This window comes from Epinephelus fuscoguttatus, linkage group LG10 (genome assembly GCF_011397635.1).
Source record: "Epinephelus fuscoguttatus linkage group LG10, E.fuscoguttatus.final_Chr_v1".
NCBI classification, from domain to species: Eukaryota; Metazoa; Chordata; class Actinopteri; order Perciformes; family Serranidae; genus Epinephelus; species Epinephelus fuscoguttatus.
Window position 1 is genome coordinate 44148143 of NC_064761.1, and position 19422 is coordinate 44167564.

Here is a 19422-nt window from a genome sequence, read left to right on the forward strand (position 1 = left end):
GAGTTGATCTGTCACCTCTTCAAACTCTGACTTGCTTATGGCATTTTATATTGTATGGATTAGCCTAGCAGCTAGCAGAGTTTTCCTCCGCTCACATTTCTTATCTGTGAAATTAAAGTAAATCAAAGCTTTGTTTCCACTGAGGGAAATGGGTTCAGAGGTTGCAGAGGGATACAATCACAAGGTGGTAATTCTTTATATTATTACAATGAGAATTAAGTACACAAAAAAGTACCACTAGGTATCAGTACTGAATTCCAGGTACTGGTATTGGTTCAAACATGAATGTTACCAAATCCTAATCAGTCAATCAGTCTTTTAAAAGTTCAAACAATTAAGTTTTTTTTTTCAGTTTCTGGTATTATTCTGATTAAAAGACTATAATACTAACAGTATGACGCATGTTATGTGTGTGTGTGTGTGTGTGTGTGTGTGTGTGTCCAGCTCTGCCAAGAGGATAAAGTGTATGGAAGAGGACGTGGACAGTCCAGGTGAGGAGTCCTACTACCCCAGTCAGGGTCGGTCTCCGGGCAGTGGCAGCCAGGCCAGCAGCTGGCACGACGTGGAGCCAGGTAGGCAATCCCCCCCCCATCGCCATGACAACCGCATCCTCTAATAACCCCGCCTTGCCTCCTCCCCCTCCTCCGCCTCCTCCACCTCCTCCTCCTCCACCATACACACACACTTCATACACATCTTCAACTTTAACCTGCTGTTTCCAAAGCAGCTTTTGGAAATGGAGCTTTTTTCATGTAACAGTGTGAAGGTGATGCTTACAGCAGGGAGGGGAGAGTGTGTGTGTGTGTGTGTGTGTGTGTGAGAGAGAGAGAGAGAGAGAGAGGATGAGAGCGTGTGTGTGTGTGTGTGTGTGTGTGTGTGTGTTAGTCTTCATGTGTAGGACTCAGAGGTACATGAGAATGAATGTTGGTGATTGTGTCTCAGCACCTGACTTCACTTATAAAGACCCCATCCTCTCCACACAGTCATGACCCGCAAACTGTATCTGTATCTGGACACGTCATCCTTTACGTTGAGATATTTATTAGTGTCGTTGTTATCTGGACTGGACCGTGATCGGACCTCAGGATGCTGATCAGGTTGGCGGAGCGAGAAGACTCAGTGTCTGTCAGTGAAATAACACAAAGCTTGAAACCCAAAAGCCTGACTCCCAGGCAGGCAGGTTGAGATAATAGTTCACTTCACTGGAAGTCAAAAGGCAGGCGAGGGTCAAAACCCGGTGGGCAGTCAAAACAGAAGAACGTATCCAGGTGGGGGTCCGGCAGAGGGTCAGGTAGGCAAAGACAAAAGGTGGAAAGCTAAGCAGGTGCAAACTGGACGATCTGGCAGAGAGTGAGTGGAGAAGGGGCAGGATATATGCTGCAGGACTACGGCTGCAAATTTCTATTGTATTCAAAAATTTCCATGGGAATTACCAATTAATAACAGGAATAAAATGTAAATAACCAACACATTCTCACTGCGACCTTTGCACATATGTGGTCTTTCAAGATACACTTCCGTTTTCACAGGAAATGTTCAGTTTGCATACAGTCTCTTTCAAAATAAATGCACCACACCAATGGGGTTTGGCTTTGCAATCTTAAGAGGAGCGAACACCGGCCTCCTGCATGGTTGTCGGTGGTTGTTGAACCCATCCATAACCACTCCCACCCTCCCTGCTCAGACTTCTGCTGCCTTAACTTTCATTGTTGTCCCACTTCGTTTCCCCTGATGCTGTCAGGTGCCATTAAACAGTAACAGCAACCGGCCATGAATCATGCCAACATGAAAGGACAACTTTATTGTCTGTGTCTGACGCCAGAAGTTACTGACCAAGCACCGGTTTTTGGCGACATCAGTGTGAGACCCGGTTGAAATATCAGGGTTTTCTGCTTAGGCTGTATTCATCATGTCAGACGGAAACAAACAAACAAACCATCACTAGCTGACACATCTGTAAACCCTTACAATAGAAATGAAAAAATCACCAGCTTCTTAGCATGCTGTCAGTCCTAGAGTGGTCTCCTCTGGTCTGAATCAGGGACTCCTGTTGTTCCAAAGTTGTATAATTGCCTAGAGTTGGTTGGTGTTCTCACGGCAGCATTTACAAGAGGACCAGATCAAATGCCTTGTGTGAGAAAGCTGCTCTTGATTGGTCAGAATTTCCATGTGGGAAAAATCCAGGAAGTAAAGCAAACGTTGAAGAAGAGTACACTTGCAAGATAAATGTGACACTTTCTAATGTCACAATGGAGGGACAACTACGCAGGTTGATTTTAGCGCTGCTCATCGTGGACTATATTGCTGTCATTGTTCATTTTAGTCAAAGCATACAGTTTGAAAACGAGGGTTACACAAACAAAGAAACGCAAACAAACCACACCAGAGTTTGTTTGTACCCGGACTGAGACCACCTCCTCAAGAAGGACTCGGTCCGGTGTTTTGGTGTGTTCACACCTGCACAAATGAACCGCACCGAGGGGGCAAACAAACCCAGTTCCCAAGTTCAATTGAGCCGAACCAAACAGGGCAGGAGTGAAAGCACCCCTAGAGTTAAATCTTAATTAAATGCGTCATCTCCTTTAACATTTTCACAAACTTTCATTGAACAACATCAAAAGAGCAATCGCTATGACCCCCCTCCAAAATAAAAGACTTCTCTCTCTCAGGCCTCCAGCTCCTCTCTCTGGACTTCCTCCATGTCTGATTCTGACGCCTCATCTTCATTATCCAGGCTTAATTCCTACTCAATATAGAAAAGGCCAAAAACAAAATTAATAAGAGGCAGAACTTGAAAACACACCGTCCTCCTGCAGCTCTCCCTCCTCTGTCTTAAGCCCCTCCCACTAGACAACCACTGTCTTATGCACACGCTTCATAAAGCAACCCAGTGTTTAACCCCATACGCCCGTACATTGATTTGTAAAATCTTGCGTGCAGCTCATTCCTCAGCAGCTCCTCCTCGCCTCGCCCTCTCTTTTTACCAGAACACTAATGAGACTTGATTTAGCTGCGAGCCACCACAATGTCGCCTCTTCGGTTGGCTGCTGTAGTGGCTCGAATTTGGCCAGTGTAGACCCCTCAGTGCCGAATGTCACAGCAGGCTGGTGGCCAATGGCAGTGCAGGGTCTAATCTGTGTAAAGGCAGCAACAGAAAGTTTTCTGATCCAGCGGGGAGTTGGGGCTGTCCGGTCCCCCAGAGCTGGAGCTTGATCCAGCTGGATTTGGGCCACTATGACCGCTGACTGGGGGTCTGTCTCCGGAGCTGCTGCCTGCTCTCGTCCCAGCAAGGTGGTCTGTAGCGGCGGAGAGTGGGGCGGAGAACACACTGTGATCGAGACTCTAGCTAATGGTAGCTACATAAACGCAATCTTTAAGCCGCAGCTGTGAGCCTTTGGCGTATTTTCACATTCTTCAGCAGCTTTACAACAACTCAGCTCAACTTTAAAAAATTATCTTTCAAATCGACGAACGTCACAAGGCACAATTCACACAGGATCAAAGAAATATTACTCCCTCGACACTAAGTTCCACGCATATTTTTTTCGAAAAAGGTCCGATGGCGGTCCACCAGTAGGGGAGGGACTTGGCCTCTCTACAGCTAAGCCTCCCCCATCAGTCACATGACCCTGGTCTTAAAGGCGGAAGCACAAAGTGGATGACGCAGAGTCGACTGAAGCAGCAGGCAGCGCTCGTCTGTAGCTTTTACTTTGAAGGGCAGCTTGAGATAACAGGAAGCAGCGGAGTCGGGTCAAGTACGTGTCCGAGCTGAACGGATATCATTCTGCTGAGATGTGGTCTGAGGTGGGGTCCAACTGTACGCTTACAGGAAACACACACCTCCCCTGGGGCTAGCAGCTAACAGGCTAAAGCTAGCTACACGCTGGGATTCAGGTGTCAACAGGTGTGTGTGTGTGTGTGTGTGAGACCTGGGACACACTCTTCTATAAGTACTAAATTGTTGAGGTGTTGCCTCCACCTCTCCCCTCCTCCCTCTCTCAGTATATTCATGCTGCTTTTCTTTTTCTTTCCTCTGTTGCTTTCTTTTCTTTCTTTCCTCCGTCTTGCGTTGGAAAGCTGGATATAAGCTGCGTGGCTCTCTAGCTAGCTCATTCATCTCCCGACAAGGTAAAGACTGTCAACACGCCTTTTATTTTCTCTGTACGTGTCTGTGAAACCGTCACCTCCACCTCCTCCTCCACCTCCTCTTCTCCGCCTCCTCCTGATGGGTAGATACCGTGGTGGTTTTTGGTTTGTCGTTTGGTGTTGTGTCGTGGTTTAGTCTGGTGGACTCCACTCCTCCTCTTCCTCATTCTCCTCCTCATCCTCCACTCATACTTTCTAGCCTCTCTCCTTTTTCTGCATCTCTTCACCTCCTCGTTCCAAGCATCCTCCTCCCTTTCCCCCCCCTCTCTTTTTGTCTCTCCTCCAGTTTTTTCTTCCAACTTTACTTCGTCCGTCTTTCACTGTATTTCCTGTCCTGCTTCTGTCCCTTCTCTCCTCTCTCATCTCCTCGTCCTCTCCCTTTAGCTCTCCTCTCTTGTCTCCTTCTATCCTATCCATTTTTAGTTGCAGTTCCTCCTCTCCTCTCCTCTCTCTCCTTTCCATCTCTTCACCCCTCTCTAGTTCCTTTTTTCTTTCCTTCTTTTTCCTTTCATCTCTCCTCTGCTATTTTCCTTTCGTGCTTTACTCCCTCCCTCTCTCGTATCACCTCTCCTCCTCCCTTGTCTACTCTTCTCCTTTACTGCTCTCCTTTTCTTCTCTCCTTTCCGTCTCTTCTCTCCTCTCTAGTCTACTTCTCTTTTTCTGTCACTCCTCTCTAATCTCCTTTCTCTTTTCCTTCTCTCCTCTCCTCTGTTTTTCCTTCTGCTGTTTCCCTTTCATCCCTTTCTCCCTCCTCCTCTCCTCTCTTGTCTCCTTCTTTCCTTTCTTCTTTTGTCTCCCTTCTCCTCCTTTTCTCCTCCTCTATATTTCTGTCATCATTTCCTCCCTCCTCTTTTCCTCTCTTGTCTCTTTTCTTGTCTCCTCTCCTCTCTGGTCTCCTTCACTCCTTTCCTACTCTTGTCTCCTTTGTTGTCTACTCCTTTTCCTTTCCTTTTCTCTTCTTCTTTCTAGCCTCCATCTCTGCTCTCTTCCTTCATCTCCTCTCTGGTCTCTGTCTCTCCTCTCCTGTCTTCTTTCCTTCTCTCCTCTCCTTCTTTCCTTTCATCCTTTTCTCAGTCTTGACGCACCTTTGGGTGCAGCACCCATCACCCCCCCCACACACACACACCCCACCCTGATCCCGCCCACCTGACAGCATGCTGATGACATCATCATGGCTGTTGATCTTAATAGTCGATGTCAGTGAAGGAAAAAAAAGCTCCTGGATGGACGTCAGCACTGTGCATGATACTGTGTGTGTGTGTGTGTGTGTGTGTGTGTGTGATTATTAAGGTACGTGTGTGTGTCTATTTATTAACTAGTTGTGTATTTGTCACCACCACACACACACTTCTGTGAGACTGTAATTCCTTCCATTTACACCTGCAAATATGAGTGTGTGAATGTGTGTTACAGTGATGTCTGAAATTAAAGGAGGAAAAAGAAAGAGACAGACAGACAGACAGACAGATAGATAGATAGATAGATAGATAGATAGATAGATAGATAGATAGAGGTGTAAACAGGGTGAGGAAGGAGAAAGTGCTGAGCAGACTCTGCCTCTATTCCACCTGACAAAACCTCTTCAACTGTTCATCACTCACACACACACACACACACACACACACACACACAGCCTCCCCTCACTCTCCCCCTCCTCCTGCTGCACCTCCGTCCATCACTATAAGCCCCGCCCCCTCCAGGTGTATCTCAAACGCTGATGCGTTCAGGTCGCTCAGCGTCTGTGTTGACCTCTGCACTCACACACGACATGTATTCACGCAGGTCTCTGCCTCCGTCACGACGCAGTGCAGGCGACAGGAAGTAAATGATGTTTAATGAATTCAGCAGCAGAAACAGAAACAGAGTCTGATTCTCTCCTGGAGACACGTGTCACTGGGATGTTATGATTTATAATAATATAGCCAAAGAGCTCTCAGGCTGTGATGAGACTTTGATCATTTAAAAAGACTTAAATCTGTCAAATAACTGACGGACACTATCATGTATTATTATTATTATTATTATTATTATTATTATTATTATTATTATTATTATAGCTATTTAATTCCTAAGTTGTATGGTAAAAGATAAATTTAATGACACTGACTTATTAGTACATTACAAAATAATATTTTTGGCATACTTCTTATTTCTTATTTTATACTTTTATACTCTTATTTTATTTTATATATGTAAATAGTATATTGGCAGTTTTATATATGTATAAGAATGTATGTATTCTATAGTATATATTCTCTTAGATTTGTTTTCTAGTCATTAATAATTTATTTCTGTATTCTATCACAAAAAGATTGTTTTTTATGATTATTTCTAATTTATTTTCATTTTTTAATAACAATATAGACATTTTCCAATTTTCAGTTAAAGATAGTTTTGATTTGTTTTCTTTCTTGGTTCATTTTTATTTTTATTCGTTTTTAATATATTATTATTTAGTATTTTAATATTTAATTTGTGCTATAAAAACAAAACTAAAATCATTACTTTATGATTTCTTTTAACTATTTTTCTACATTACTTACTTTACTATTATATTTTTTATTAATTATCATTTCCCTTATTTATTGTTATTTCTTTATTCTCATATATAAATAATTATATATTTTTTTATAGAATTGCTTTCTGTCTTAATTGTTTTTAATATTATTAATTTTATTATTTTATGCATTATTATTATTTCATATTTTATTTGTATCATAAACATTTTTTCAAAATATTTTATCATAGCATAATAATCAAATTAAGTTAAATAATATAAACAATAACTGCTTGTTTGTTTAATTTTTAGTCAATTAATTTTTTCTTCAGTTTTGTTTAGTTTTTTGTCATTGTGTGTTGGCCCTTTTTTGCATTTTTTTTATTGTTTCTTTATTATTCTTATTTTTTATATTATTGTTAAACTAGTTTTTCTAAATAAACTTCAGTCAGTCAGTCGTGTTCAGCGATAATGAAGTCACGATCACGTTGACCGTCACAAACTGAAGTTAGCACACATGTTCCTCCTGTGACACCCTGCAGCCCCCTGCTTCTGTCGGCCTCCTCCCTCCCTACTGTCCAAACCCCGCCCAGATCAACTCCTCCCTCCTCCTCCTCCCCCTCCTCCTCCTCCTCCTCCCTCCCCCCTCCTCCTCCTCTCCACCACTGGAGGTGCATAAATATGTAAAAATAAGAAAAAGACACGCTGCCTCTGACCCGCTCCTCATCCTCATCATCATGGTTCTTGGCAGGGATGCCGTCGCCCGCCGGCGTTCTAAAGAAGTCAGAGAAGTCTGGTTTCTGCGGCGCCGTGCCTTCGCTGAGCGGCGCCTCCTCCGCCTCCACCTCCTCCTCTTCTTCTTCCTCCTCTTCCCCCCGAACGGCTTTCACACACCATCACCGGCCCGTCATTACCGGGCCTCGAGGTGAGGTCCTCAACCAGTCCACCCCGACAACCCCTCCCCCCTCACCTCCCTGACTCCTCCCCCCTCACTCACTCACCTCCTCACCCCTCTCCCCCTCCCTCAGTAGGTGTGGGTTTTGTCAGGAGGAGGCACTGCAGAGGAGGAGTTTTTCCACCTGTAGAGACACACCTGTAGGCTTCAGGCAGGGTTGTGTGTGTGTGTGTGTGTGTGTGTGTGCGTGTGTGTTTATTATGAGTACATCCTCACCTGACCTTCGACCCTCAAGCCCTGCCCACTCTGAACCCGCCTTTTTCCTCTTCTACTTACTGCTTTTTTAAAATCCTCTGAAAGGTCCAACAACACAGAAACACACTTCCTGTCTGCCAAAGTGTGTGTGTGTGTGTGTGCGTGCGTGCGTGCGTGCGTGCGTGCGTGTGTGTGTGAGTGAGAGAGTAAGTAAAGACATGAGATATTAGATGATTTTGACATCCAGTAATCAGACCAAATTCGTTCATCAGTTCTTGGAAGTCTGAGTGTCCTTGAATGCATCTCAAAGTGAGTTTTCTTCTTTTATTCAAAGATGAAACATCAGCATACGAAACATGAAGTGATGAAGGTCATACAGAAAATATTAAGCTTGCATGAAAGTTGAGATTCAGTCAAAGACAAACAAAACAAAGCAGAAACACGTTATAAAAATCCATACACTGATCTGAGTTTGTGATTTCTACACTAACGTTACTGGGGCTGAATGCCTTGATCGTTGCCATGGTAATTGGCGTCAAAATCAGTATTCAAACGCATTGTTTTTATGCCTCTGCGCCGGTGATAGCTGTGGCCGGGCGCATTATTTTTTGGGGTCGTTAGTCCGTATCATTCTCATGAATTCAATATCTTAAGAATGCCTTGAGGGATTTTTTTCAAATTTGGCACAAACGTCCATTTGGACTCAGTGATGAACTGATTAGACCTTAATGGTCAAAGGTCAGTGTGACCTCACCAAACATGTCTTTGTCCATAACTGAAGAATTCATTCACTAATTCTGACCAAACTTGACACAAATGTCTAACAGGATAAAACAATGAAGGTCAAAAGGTCAAAGGTCAGCTTGACTGTGACATCATCATGTTTTAACGTCATATCTCAGGAACAGAAGGGGAGACATTTGGTCAGATACTGAATTGGTGACTCTAATCTTGAAACTGTGCTGATTGTATACATGGTAAATGGACCTGCACTTGTATCGCTCCTTTCTAGTCTTCAGACCACTCAAAGCGCTTTTACACTGCGAGTCACGTTCACCCATTCACACACGCATTCATACGCTGGTGGCCGAGGCTACTGTACAAGAAGCCACCCGCTGCTCAGTTTTGTGGAGCAGCAAAAGCTACATCGGGGATACTTCGCCATGCGGACTGAACATGCGGACATGCAGAATGGACGTTGATCTTCTGATGAGTGGACGACCCGCTCTACCTTCTGATCCACAGCCGCCGGATCTTCTGTGTTTTCAGTGGGGAGACGTGTGTAAAGCATGTTTTCACAGACATGGATATAAACTGTAAGAGCAACTTGACTGGTTCACAGCAACATACAACTGCAAGGTGGTGATTCTAGTTTATTAACCTGTATTATGCGAGAAGCAGCTGGCTCTCATGTATTTTCAGGTTATCTAATCTGGCCTGCGTTCAGAGAAGTTCAGACACCTTGCTGTAAACAAATATTGTAATTCGGTCTATTAAAAAAAGCAAGTGAAAATGAGAATCCAAGACATAAATTGTGCGGAAGTTAAAATTTAGAAATAAAATCTATTATAAAAAAGAACACTGTGGTCGACAAAAATATAACTGTAAACTGCAGGTCACACTCTCCGACTGAAGAGATTTCGAGAATTGGAACGCGGCCCAGCGTGGGTCCTGGGTCGAGTCTCAGACACTAAGTGAAAGCCTCCAGTTGTTTAACTACCTGTTTCCTCCAGTTGAGAAGCTGCTGAGGTTCCTGTGAAAGTTCTGGTGGTCACAAAGGAACCAGATGCAGCTCTGACAGGCTCGGGTGCTTGGTGTCAGCTTGTCTCACAGCTTCTCTGGTAAAGTGATTTTTTTTATTCCTGAATGTTTTCCAGCAGTCTGTGGGAGGAAAATCCTGCTCATGTTGGAGCAGATTAGAGGATTGAGAGTGATTTGTGAGCTGATGGGAGCAGCTGAACTCCCGCAGGGCTTAAAGGTAGAGTGGGCACACTTCTGTCAACTTCCTGTTCCTGTGAAAAAAATAAATGAAACAGCCGTCATTAATCCTCATCAGTGACGCTGCGACTTCTCGATCTGGATTCATTCCATCTTCCTCTTCTGCAAGATCTGCTTGGGATCCTCCTCGTCTTCTCTCCTCCTCCCAGTTTTTGGTCAACCATTCCTCTTCCTCTTCCCATCCCTTCATCCTTCCTCCCCCTCTTTCTCCTCAAGTTCCCTCATCCACTCTCTCTTTTCCTTTACGACACCATCCATCTTCTTCTTTCACCTCTCTTCTCCTTTTTGTTCTCTCCTGCCATTGATGAGTTATCTCTTCAATCCTTTATCCTCCTCCTCCTCCTCCTCCTGTTCCTTCTCACCTCCTTCCTCCCCTCTCTCTATCCCTCTTCCGCCGACCGACTGTCTGAACTCATCCTTCTTGGTTTGCTTTAACTTCTCACCTTCCTCCCTTACCTCTCTCCTCCTCCTTCCAGTCTTTGGTCAAATTTCCCCTCCCCGTCTCCTCCTTCTTTCCCTTACAATCCTTCTCCCTCCATCCTCCATTCATCATCCCTTCATCCTCCTCCTCCTCCCCCCCTGCAGTGCAAATGAAGGATCTCTGCCATTTCAATTCCTCTCCTCCTCCTTATCGTTTATCAATCCACCTCTTGATGGCGAATATCTTCTTCAAGGAAAAGTTGGCAGGGGGGAGGAGGAGGGGGAGGTGGAGGGGGAGGCGGAGGGGGAGGCGGAGGCGGAGGAGACGAAGGAGGAGGAGGAGGAGGGGTAGGAGGGTGTCTGAGGCAGTGAAGCGAGGCAATTTGCAAAGTGGAACTAATCCCGGCCCTTTCTTCTGTGTTCGACATGCAGGCCGCCGCTCCTCAATACCACACACACACACACACACACACACACACACACACACACACACACACACACACTGTTGTTGCGTTATTAAAGGAAGACTCACACATTTTGGAAAATCCTCTTGTTTGCTGTCTTTGACAGACGAGACGATCGATATCAATTTTGCCTCCGTACGTTCAGGACAGGGAGCTTCACATTTTCAGCTCCACTACCGGAAACAAAAGATAAATCTTTAGTTTCTTTTTCTTTTTCAGTCCGACGCCTTCACCAACCTGGTGTTACTCCCAACTCATCAAATCCAGACACTTGGTCAGTGGCCCTTGGCGTCAGATACTGACACACCAAGCCACCCTTTGGAGTGGTATGAGATGCAGCAGGCGGCGATGACGCTCCAAAAAACTACTGTAGAATAAAAAGCAAGAAAGTCCGCAGAGGGTGGGAGTTGAGATGGGTGGGTCAGAGAAGCTGCAGGCTTTCAGCCGGGAGACTGGACGTACATCACACAACTTTGTGTCAGTAACAGATGTAGTTATTTTAAGGCATAAAAAGATGCTTTCTTTAAACCTAACCGTGTGCTTTTGTCGCCTAAACCTGAGGACGTAAACTTAAAATTGACGGGGGTTGTTTACCAACATTCTAAGTTTATTTTGAAAAGAGACTGTGTGAGCAAAGACTGTACATTTCCCGTGAAAACAAAAGTTTATTTTGAACAGGCACAATGCGTGTAATGAGCAGAAACTGACATACTGCCCCTGTGCATCCAAAACTGACACTGGAGGGTACCTCGAGGGTCATAGTTTGACATGTAGAGCCACTGACTCATTGTCTGTGTTTGACAAGTTGGTCAGCCATTCCAAGAGGTCTGGTAAAACACCGTCAGGCTAACATTATTAGCTAATGTTAGCTAGCTTTAGGTACTGTTTTCTACCTGCTAGGTCAACTGTTCCAAAAGGTCTGTCTGGTGAAATGGGGAACTGCCCATTGGTTCAACATCCCATTGTTCCGAAGTCCGTTCCGAAATCATCATGATGCCCTGTGGTTAAGGTCTGGTTAGGTTTAGACAAACACATAAACCGTGAGCCTGCTCCACGTCAAGCCCTTCCCAGCTGACCCAGAGCCGGTCGCGGCGCACCATCAAGGTAGAAATACGCCCGCCGCGAGCCGTTCAGCACCGCGGACAGTCGGACTAATGGGATGTCGAACCAATGGGCTGTCGGACCAATGACATGGACCCGGTGAAATGCCGGGTTGTGGCTGAAAACACAGAGAAGTTGTCACAGCACATTGTGACTGCATCCAACCTGAGGCCTGTTTAACTCAACACTTTCACGTTAACGTTTGACATCAGTGGACTCTGCTCCTCCAGACTGGGAACAAAGGTTTTTGATCCACATCTGCTGCTGTTTCTCAGTGATTTGTTTTCATACTACTCCCCTTTACATTCTGCTATTTTTTGGAACTTTAAGTGGCCTTTGTTTTTTCTCAGTGTGAATGATTGGAACAGCCATGAACAGCCCACATCACTGACCTCTGTGCAGCGTCGGTAGTCTCCAGTTGCCGGCCCTCCATCTAGACGCCAGTGATGTATGACGTCACGCAAAGAAGCCTAAACGTTGTTTAATTTGATATTGTCACACTGAAGCAATCGGAGAGGTCTGGTTCTTGCAGACCCAGCACATTACTGTATCTGCATTAAGTACTGAACTACAGCAGGTTAGCCTAGCTTAGCATAAAGAATGGGAACAGAGGGAAACTGCTAGCGTGGCTTTCGCTAAGTTCAAAAATGCATCTGCCAACACCTGTAGAGCTCGCAGATTAACACGCCGTGTCTCATTAGTTTAATCTGAACACTCACTGACATGATGTGCTGGAACTATTTGTTGACAGACAGCAGACGGTGTTGTGACTTCCTGAGGTCTTGTTGTTGCCGTGAGGTTGCCAGGCAACCGTCGGCGATGCTGCACAGAAGTGCTGCTTTTTATTACTTTTACGGTTACATTTGTATTTATGTAGCACAAGTCTGTGTGTGTGTGTGTGTGTGTGTGTGTGTGTGTGTGTGTGTGTCAATGAGTTGTTCATGATGAAACACACGCACACACAGAGGTGGTCATGCATGCCTGCATACTGAGTGAGATCATTCCTATTGAAGTACATAAACAGTGTCCCTTTATGGGTGTGTGTGTGTGTGTGTGTGTGTGTGTAGAAGAGAAAGAGAGAGGGCAGAGAAATCCAATGATTACTGTAAATACATTGGCCGCAGGGTACACACACACACACAGACACACACACACACAGTCAGTGTGTATTGTCAGAGTGATAAATCACAGCGGACTTTAAGTGAATTAGTGCAGCAGCTTTAACTCTCAATCCCTCTCTCCCTCCGTTATCTGTCTCTACCTCTCTTTTCCTCCTCTCTGTACATCACAGTCTGTAACGAGGCCTCGGCCACTAACGAGCAATCAGAGAATATTAGACCAATTAGAGCCCTAATTAGATTAGAGAGGAGAGGAGAGGAGACAAGGGAGGAGAAGAGGAGAAGAGGAGAAGAAAGAAAAGGAACGGTAGATAGAGGAAGAAGCAAGAAACAGAGGAGAGGAAAACAAGAGGAGTGACTAGAAAGTGAGGAAAGGAAAGGACAGTAGGAAATAAGGAGAGAACAGTAAGAAGAAAGAAGTAAGGAAAGAGGAGGAGAGAGGAAGAGGAACAGGAAGAAAGAAGAGGAGAAGGAGGAGAGGAGGATAAAGGGAGAGGAGGAAAGAAAACCAAAGAGGAACATGGAGTAAGAAGTAAGTGAAGACGGTCAGAGAGGAAAAAGACAGGAAGAATGAAAGAGGACGTGGGGAGAAGAGGAAGAGGGAGGAAGAAATGGAAGGAGAAAAGAGGAGAAAAAGATGGAGAAAAGGAGAGGAGGAAAGGAAATGAGAGAGAAAGATGGAGTAGGAAGTAAGAGGAGAGGAAAAAGACAGGAAGACGGAAAGGGGGGGGGGACAGGAAGAAGTAAGTGAGGAGAGCAGAGGAGTAGAAGGAGGAGAAAAGGAAAAGCAAAAAGGAGAAAACTGGAGAGCAAGTAATGGAGGAGGAATAGAGGAAACAGGAGAGAGAGAAGGAAACGAGAGAGGAACATGGAGTAGGGGATGAGTGGGGACGAGAGGTGTGGAAAAACACAAAAAGAAGGGAACGAGAAGTGAGAGGAGGAGAGGAAGGACGAAAGAAAATGAAAGGAGAAAGGTGGAGAGAAAAATGGAGGAAAGGAGAGGAGGCGAGGAAATGAGAGAGGGAAGTGAATTAGGACATGAGAGAATGAAGAAAGGAGAGAAAGGGAATGAAGAAGAGGAGACAAGAGACAAAAAGGAGGGAGGAAAGACAGAGAGGAGGTGAGTGGGAGAAGGAGGAAATAACTTGAGAGTAAAGGATGAAGGAGAGAAAGAGGGAACACAAGAGGAGAGAAAAGAGTGAAAAGAAGAAGGGAGCAGGAGAGGAGGAGGAGTAGGAGATGAGTGGGGACGAGAGGGGAGGAAGAAAAAGGAAAGAAGAGAAAGGACAGTGAAAGAGGCAACAATGGACAAAAAGGAGGGAGCAAAGAAGGTTAGAGGAGTGAAAGGAGGAGGAAAGGAGAGCAAGAAGGAGACAACTGGAGAGAGCAGAAGATGAAGAAAGGAAAGGAGAAAACAAGAGAGGAGGAAACAAGATAGGAAAGGAGAGACAGAGGGAGGAGAAGGGAGCAAAAGAGTAAAGAAAAAAGGAGGAGACGAGAGTGGCGTTGAGAAGTGGACGAAGGAAGAAAGGGAAGGAAACAAGGGAGAACAAAAAGACAAGAGAGGAGATAACCAAGGGCAAGAGGAGAGGAAGAATGAGGAGAAGAAAGGAATGGAAGGATGAGGAGAGGAAGAGGAAACAATAGACAGAAAATGAGTGAGGAAAGACAGAGAGGGGAGAAGTAGAAGGAGGAAAGGAAATGAAAGGAAAGGAAAGGAAAGGAAAGAGGAGACAACTGGAAGCAGAGGATGAAGGAGGAAAGTAGGGAACATGAGGAAGGGGAAAAGCACAAAGGAAAGAAGAGGAGGAAGAAAGGAGAAAAGAGTAAAAGGTGCAAAGAAAGGGGAGGGAACCAGATAAGAAAGGAGAGGAGGAAGAGGAGGAGAAAGAAAGTGAAGGGATGAAGGAGGAAACAAGAGGAGAGGAGAGGAAAAAGCGCAAAGAAAAAGAGGAGGAGAAAATAGGAAAAGAGTAGAGAAAAGGAGGAAGGAGCAGACAAGAGAGGAGTGGAGAGAAGGAGGAGCAAGGAGGAGACAACTGGAAAGCCATGGATGAAGGAGGAAAGGAGGAAGCAAGAGGAGAGGAAAAACTGCAAAGAAAAATAGAGGACGGAGGAGACAAGAGAGGAGGAAAAAGCATTAAGGAAAGGAGAGAAGGAAGAGGCGGTGAAAAAAGGAAAAGAATGAAAAGAAGGAAGGAGGAGACGAGTGAGAGGAGTGTAGAGGAGGAACATAAATAAATGTGTTCACTGACCTCCACACACACACACACACACACACAGAGTTTGATTGACAGCTGGGTGAGAGAGATGCATCATGGTCCGTTGTCATTGTTTCACCTGCTCTGTTGCGTGTGTGTGTGTGTGTGTGTGTGTGTGTGTGTGTGTGTGTGTGTGTGTGTGAGTCACCAGGTATTTGCATGTGAAGCCACGCCCCCTTTAATCAACTTTAAATGTCCCTGTTTTTACTCCCTCCTGCTTCGTCCCCCGTCCCTCAATCACCTCTCTACCTCGCTGTCCTGACTCTCCTGTCTCTTAACAATCTCCTCTCCTCCTCTCTCCTCCTCCTCCCCTCCCCCTCCCACAGCGAGCCCCCATGCTCCCCCCTCCAGCCTCCACTTCTCCTCCTCCCCCATCCTGCAGCAGCCCGGCTCCTACTTCTCCCACCCGGCCATCAGGTATCACCCGCAGGAGACGCTCAAGGAGTTCGTCCAGCTGGTCTGTCCTGACTCCGCCCAGCAGGCCGGACAGGTGGGCTTCCTCAACGTAAGCACACACACACACACACACACACACACACACACAGATATACACACAAATGAAACATCTGAGCTGGGTTTTCCAGCCTCTGCAAAGGTGGGATCAGTATCTGTTTGCAGGGCTGGAGCAGAAAACACTGCAGAGTGTGTGTGTGTGTGAGTGTGTGTGTGTGTGTGTGTGTGTGGCCTTCTGTCTGCAGTGGGATAGTTGATATATCTGCGTCTAGACACCGAATCAATACACCCTCCACCATCCCTACCACACACACACACACACACACACACACACACACAGTCTGTCTGTTTTCTTCTTTTTGCAGATGTAGTAAAAACATGTGGAGCTAAAGTGAAAGTGGAAGTCACAGAAAAATGGCGTTATGTCCTGAAACATGACAATAAAACTTCTCTCCACCAAAACTTTCGCGATACGTTTAAAACACCTTTTGTGATTTATTTGTTTGTTTTTTCAAAAAAGCATCAAAAAGTACTCGGATCCATCAGTCAGCTAAGTTAAAGTACTAATACCTCACTGTCACGGTAAAAGTCCTGGATTGAAAATGTTCCCTGTGACTGTTTGTATGATGTCATCAGATGGTAATGGCCTCTCTACGCTGCCTGTTCAAGGCCGGAATCTTGTGTCATTATTCCACCTCGATCGCAGAGGAGGGACAAAGTTGTCTCGCCTTCAAGCTGACAGCTGAGGTCATGGAAGCTCCGAAGTGATGTCAGTGTAAAAGGGACAGTCGGCAGGACGGGACGGGTGTGATGGTTTGATGATGTGTTCTGTGTGCGACCCTCGCCGGTTGAGTGAAAAGCAGCTAGCATCAGTTAGCAGCTCACTCAAAGAAGAAGAAACGTCCACAAATAGCAAAAACAATGAGGTGCAGGAGCTCCTTACCCTCCGAGCAGAGGACGAGATCAAGATGAGACAAATACTTGTTATTGACATGTGATGTCATTGTTATTGTTTATAAAATGCTGCTGACACATTTGTTATAAGTCACACTAGAGGCCAAAGCTGAGGTGTCACATGTCACACTCATCACGCCTCTTTTGCTTCTGCAGTGTCAGCATGTTGTCTAAAATCACACAGCGGAGCGACATGACGCCGCGATCATTTGGTTCTGTGTAAAAAAGCAAAGATGGCGTAAAGACAGGACTTCGTAGCGGCTCTTTAGCGCCATCTGTGGGTGAAAATGGGTGTGAGACTCACACATTAGTGCAAAAGCAGGATTTTTCTGTTGTAGTTAGATGAGGTGGAGTTAATTAGTTAATTACTCTGCTGTTCTTGGGTGCAGCAGATGCCTCCGTTCGTCTGTTCAGTGATGCAGGAGTTTGGGTGGGAAGTATTATTAGTATCATTAACCCGAGCAGTGCTGGGAGAACGTGAGCAAACTGTTAGTCCACCGTGTTGTTGTTTCTGGCTCATACTCATGCCACAAACCAACAGTGGTCATGCATGAAATAAGAAGATGACATCATCATTTCCCAAGCGCTGCGTTTCAGGGCCATGGAAGTATTAAGAAAAGTGAGCCGGCTGAGCTGACTACTTCCTGTTTGGCACTCCGCTAAGTTGAACGGGGATAAAATGATTTAATCTTGCGGCTCCTCGAGACTTTCCAAATGTTATCAGACTGAATGGATCCAATCCTGATAGTAAACAAGTTATTTTGCAGGTGTTGTGACGCTTAAAAAAAAGGATCCACTGATTTACAGATGTCTTTTCACAATCTAAGTCTACTGGAAGAAGTATTTTGGGCCCAGTGGCATCAGCTGACAAACTGGGAAGTTGTAATTCCACAGTATTGCCATTACCTAACTGGCCTCAAAGCGTGGCGCACTTCCTGGGGGCCTGTTTGGGGCCTTGACAAACCAAGCTGGCAGTCAGCTCTTGGTCAATGTTGAGCCATCAGTGAGTGTCTGGTGCCCTAGATTAAGTGACGTGTCCGGCACCACCGATCATCTTTAGCCTGTGATGGCTTTTTTCTATGGATTTGGTGTTGAATTATTTAGAGATGGCGGAGCTCACGGGAGAGTGAAATCACTTGACTCATCATCTTGTGATTGTGTTGTTGTTAGCAAGCGCACAGTTAAAATCATCCACTCTTCCACATTGTATTGTGTTGTAAATGTGCTAACTGGCTAACTAGCATCTTGGTGGTCTTCTGTTTTCTCTTTTTGAATGACGAACGCAGACGATCGCCACCTGCTGCTATGGAGAGTTATTTCCTCTCACGCAGGCGCAGAATGAACATGACGGTTGTCGTTTGCGATGTGTTCAAGTGCAAATTTTTGGCCAAGACACAGGCAACATGTGGCAATGCAACAGTTGACTTTTGTCAATGCTACTTTGCTTTTGGTTTGGTGTTTCTGGACCTTTACACGTCAACACAGGTGACGGAGTTTTGAATAATCTGAAGCCTGGAGCGTGTTTTTAAAAAATGACCTAAAGCTAAAACTGGACCAGAGGCCAGAACATAGAGGAAAATGTTTTCAAAAACATCTGTTCACGTGTAGAAAGTGGCATTAAAAGAAAATACTCATGTTGAGTACAAGTACCTCAAATGTGTACATGAGCACTTTAGTAAATGGATCTGGTCACATTCCACCTCTGGAAACATACACGAGGTGTTTTAATGCAGCAGTATCCTGGTTTCCATCAACGAGCTCCAGGTTTCTGAAGAATATAAAGTGTGTACATGTCCATGTTAATGCACCCACAGACCTGTGAGCATACAGTGTATAAACACGGTGTGTATCAGTATATGAAGAGTCTGCGGGGAGAAGGAGTAGAGACAGAAGGAGGCAGAGAGGTGAAGCGAGGTACTGTGGTATTATGCTTATAGATTAGCAGGATAAAATGCGAGCAGCAGCAGAATTCTTTATGACCAGCCAGGAAAACTGCTGACACACACACACACACACACACACACACACACACACACACACACACACTCTTACAGAGACACACACACCCTCACACGCACTCGGAGGGCAGCAGAGAGTTGAGCTGTTACAGGTTAGCTGTGTGACCGACCTGTTGATGTTTTTCTGCCCAAAATATTGTCTTTAAATTTCTTATTTCATGTTTTTTTAACTCCCCCTCCTCCTGCAGCCCAATGGTAGCTCCCAAGGAAAGGTCCACAACCCTTTCTTGCCGACGCCCATGCTGCCTCCCCCTCCGCCTCCCCCGATGGCCCGTCCCGTCCCGCTGCCCGTCGACGCCAAGCCGCCCTCCACCTCCTCCACCGAGGGCGGAGGCAACTCGCCCACCTCGCCCAGTGAGTGCAAAAGATATCATTATTATCTTTACCTCTGAATTCATACCCTGCATGCATGAATCATGTATGTTACAAGAAGTGTTTCCTGGAGGCCAATCCGCCTCTGCAACAAAGGAAAAAACAGAATAAGCATCACAATAATTAAATTATTAATCAAGTATTTACTTCAAAATCTAAGGAAATGATTCATAATCTGTGAGAGGTGACTTGCATTGTGTTGGGATTATATTTGACTTCAGGGTTTAAAGTCGATTTACTGTCGTTTGGCAAAAACACGCTCAGTCTGTGCCAAAAATATTTAATCCTCCTTACTTACACTCATCCACAACACGTGGATATTTATATTTATGGTTTCTGTTTTTGGTGCTTTCAAGTCCTAATGTACTTAATTTCTCGCAGAGAAGAAATCTTTGTCATCACTCTGACCTAGATCTTAAATAATTCCTAAAAGTCTTTCAAAACTTTGTTAAATCTGTCGATGCTGTGAA

At 45.2% G+C, this 19422-nt stretch overlaps 1 protein-coding gene across 4 annotated transcripts in view; it reads left to right on the forward strand.

The window, feature by feature from the left end:
• nfia (nuclear factor I/A) overlaps nucleotides 1–19422 on the forward strand; it is a 287504-nt gene that overhangs the window by 253629 nt on the left and 14453 nt on the right. For 2 of the 4 annotated variants that reach the window (XM_049588262.1, XM_049588261.1), the window contains exons 6-9: nucleotides 445–572; nucleotides 4078–4128; nucleotides 15482–15660; nucleotides 18769–18934. In XM_049588262.1, coding sequence (XP_049444219.1) covers nucleotides 445–572; nucleotides 4078–4128; nucleotides 15482–15660; nucleotides 18769–18934 — 524 coding nt within the window. Of the gene's footprint in view, nucleotides 1–444; nucleotides 573–4077; nucleotides 4129–7394; nucleotides 7569–15481; nucleotides 15661–18768; nucleotides 18935–19422 lie in introns of all 4 variants that reach the window. The other 2 variants (XM_049588263.1, XM_049588260.1) reach the window with 2 other exon arrangements.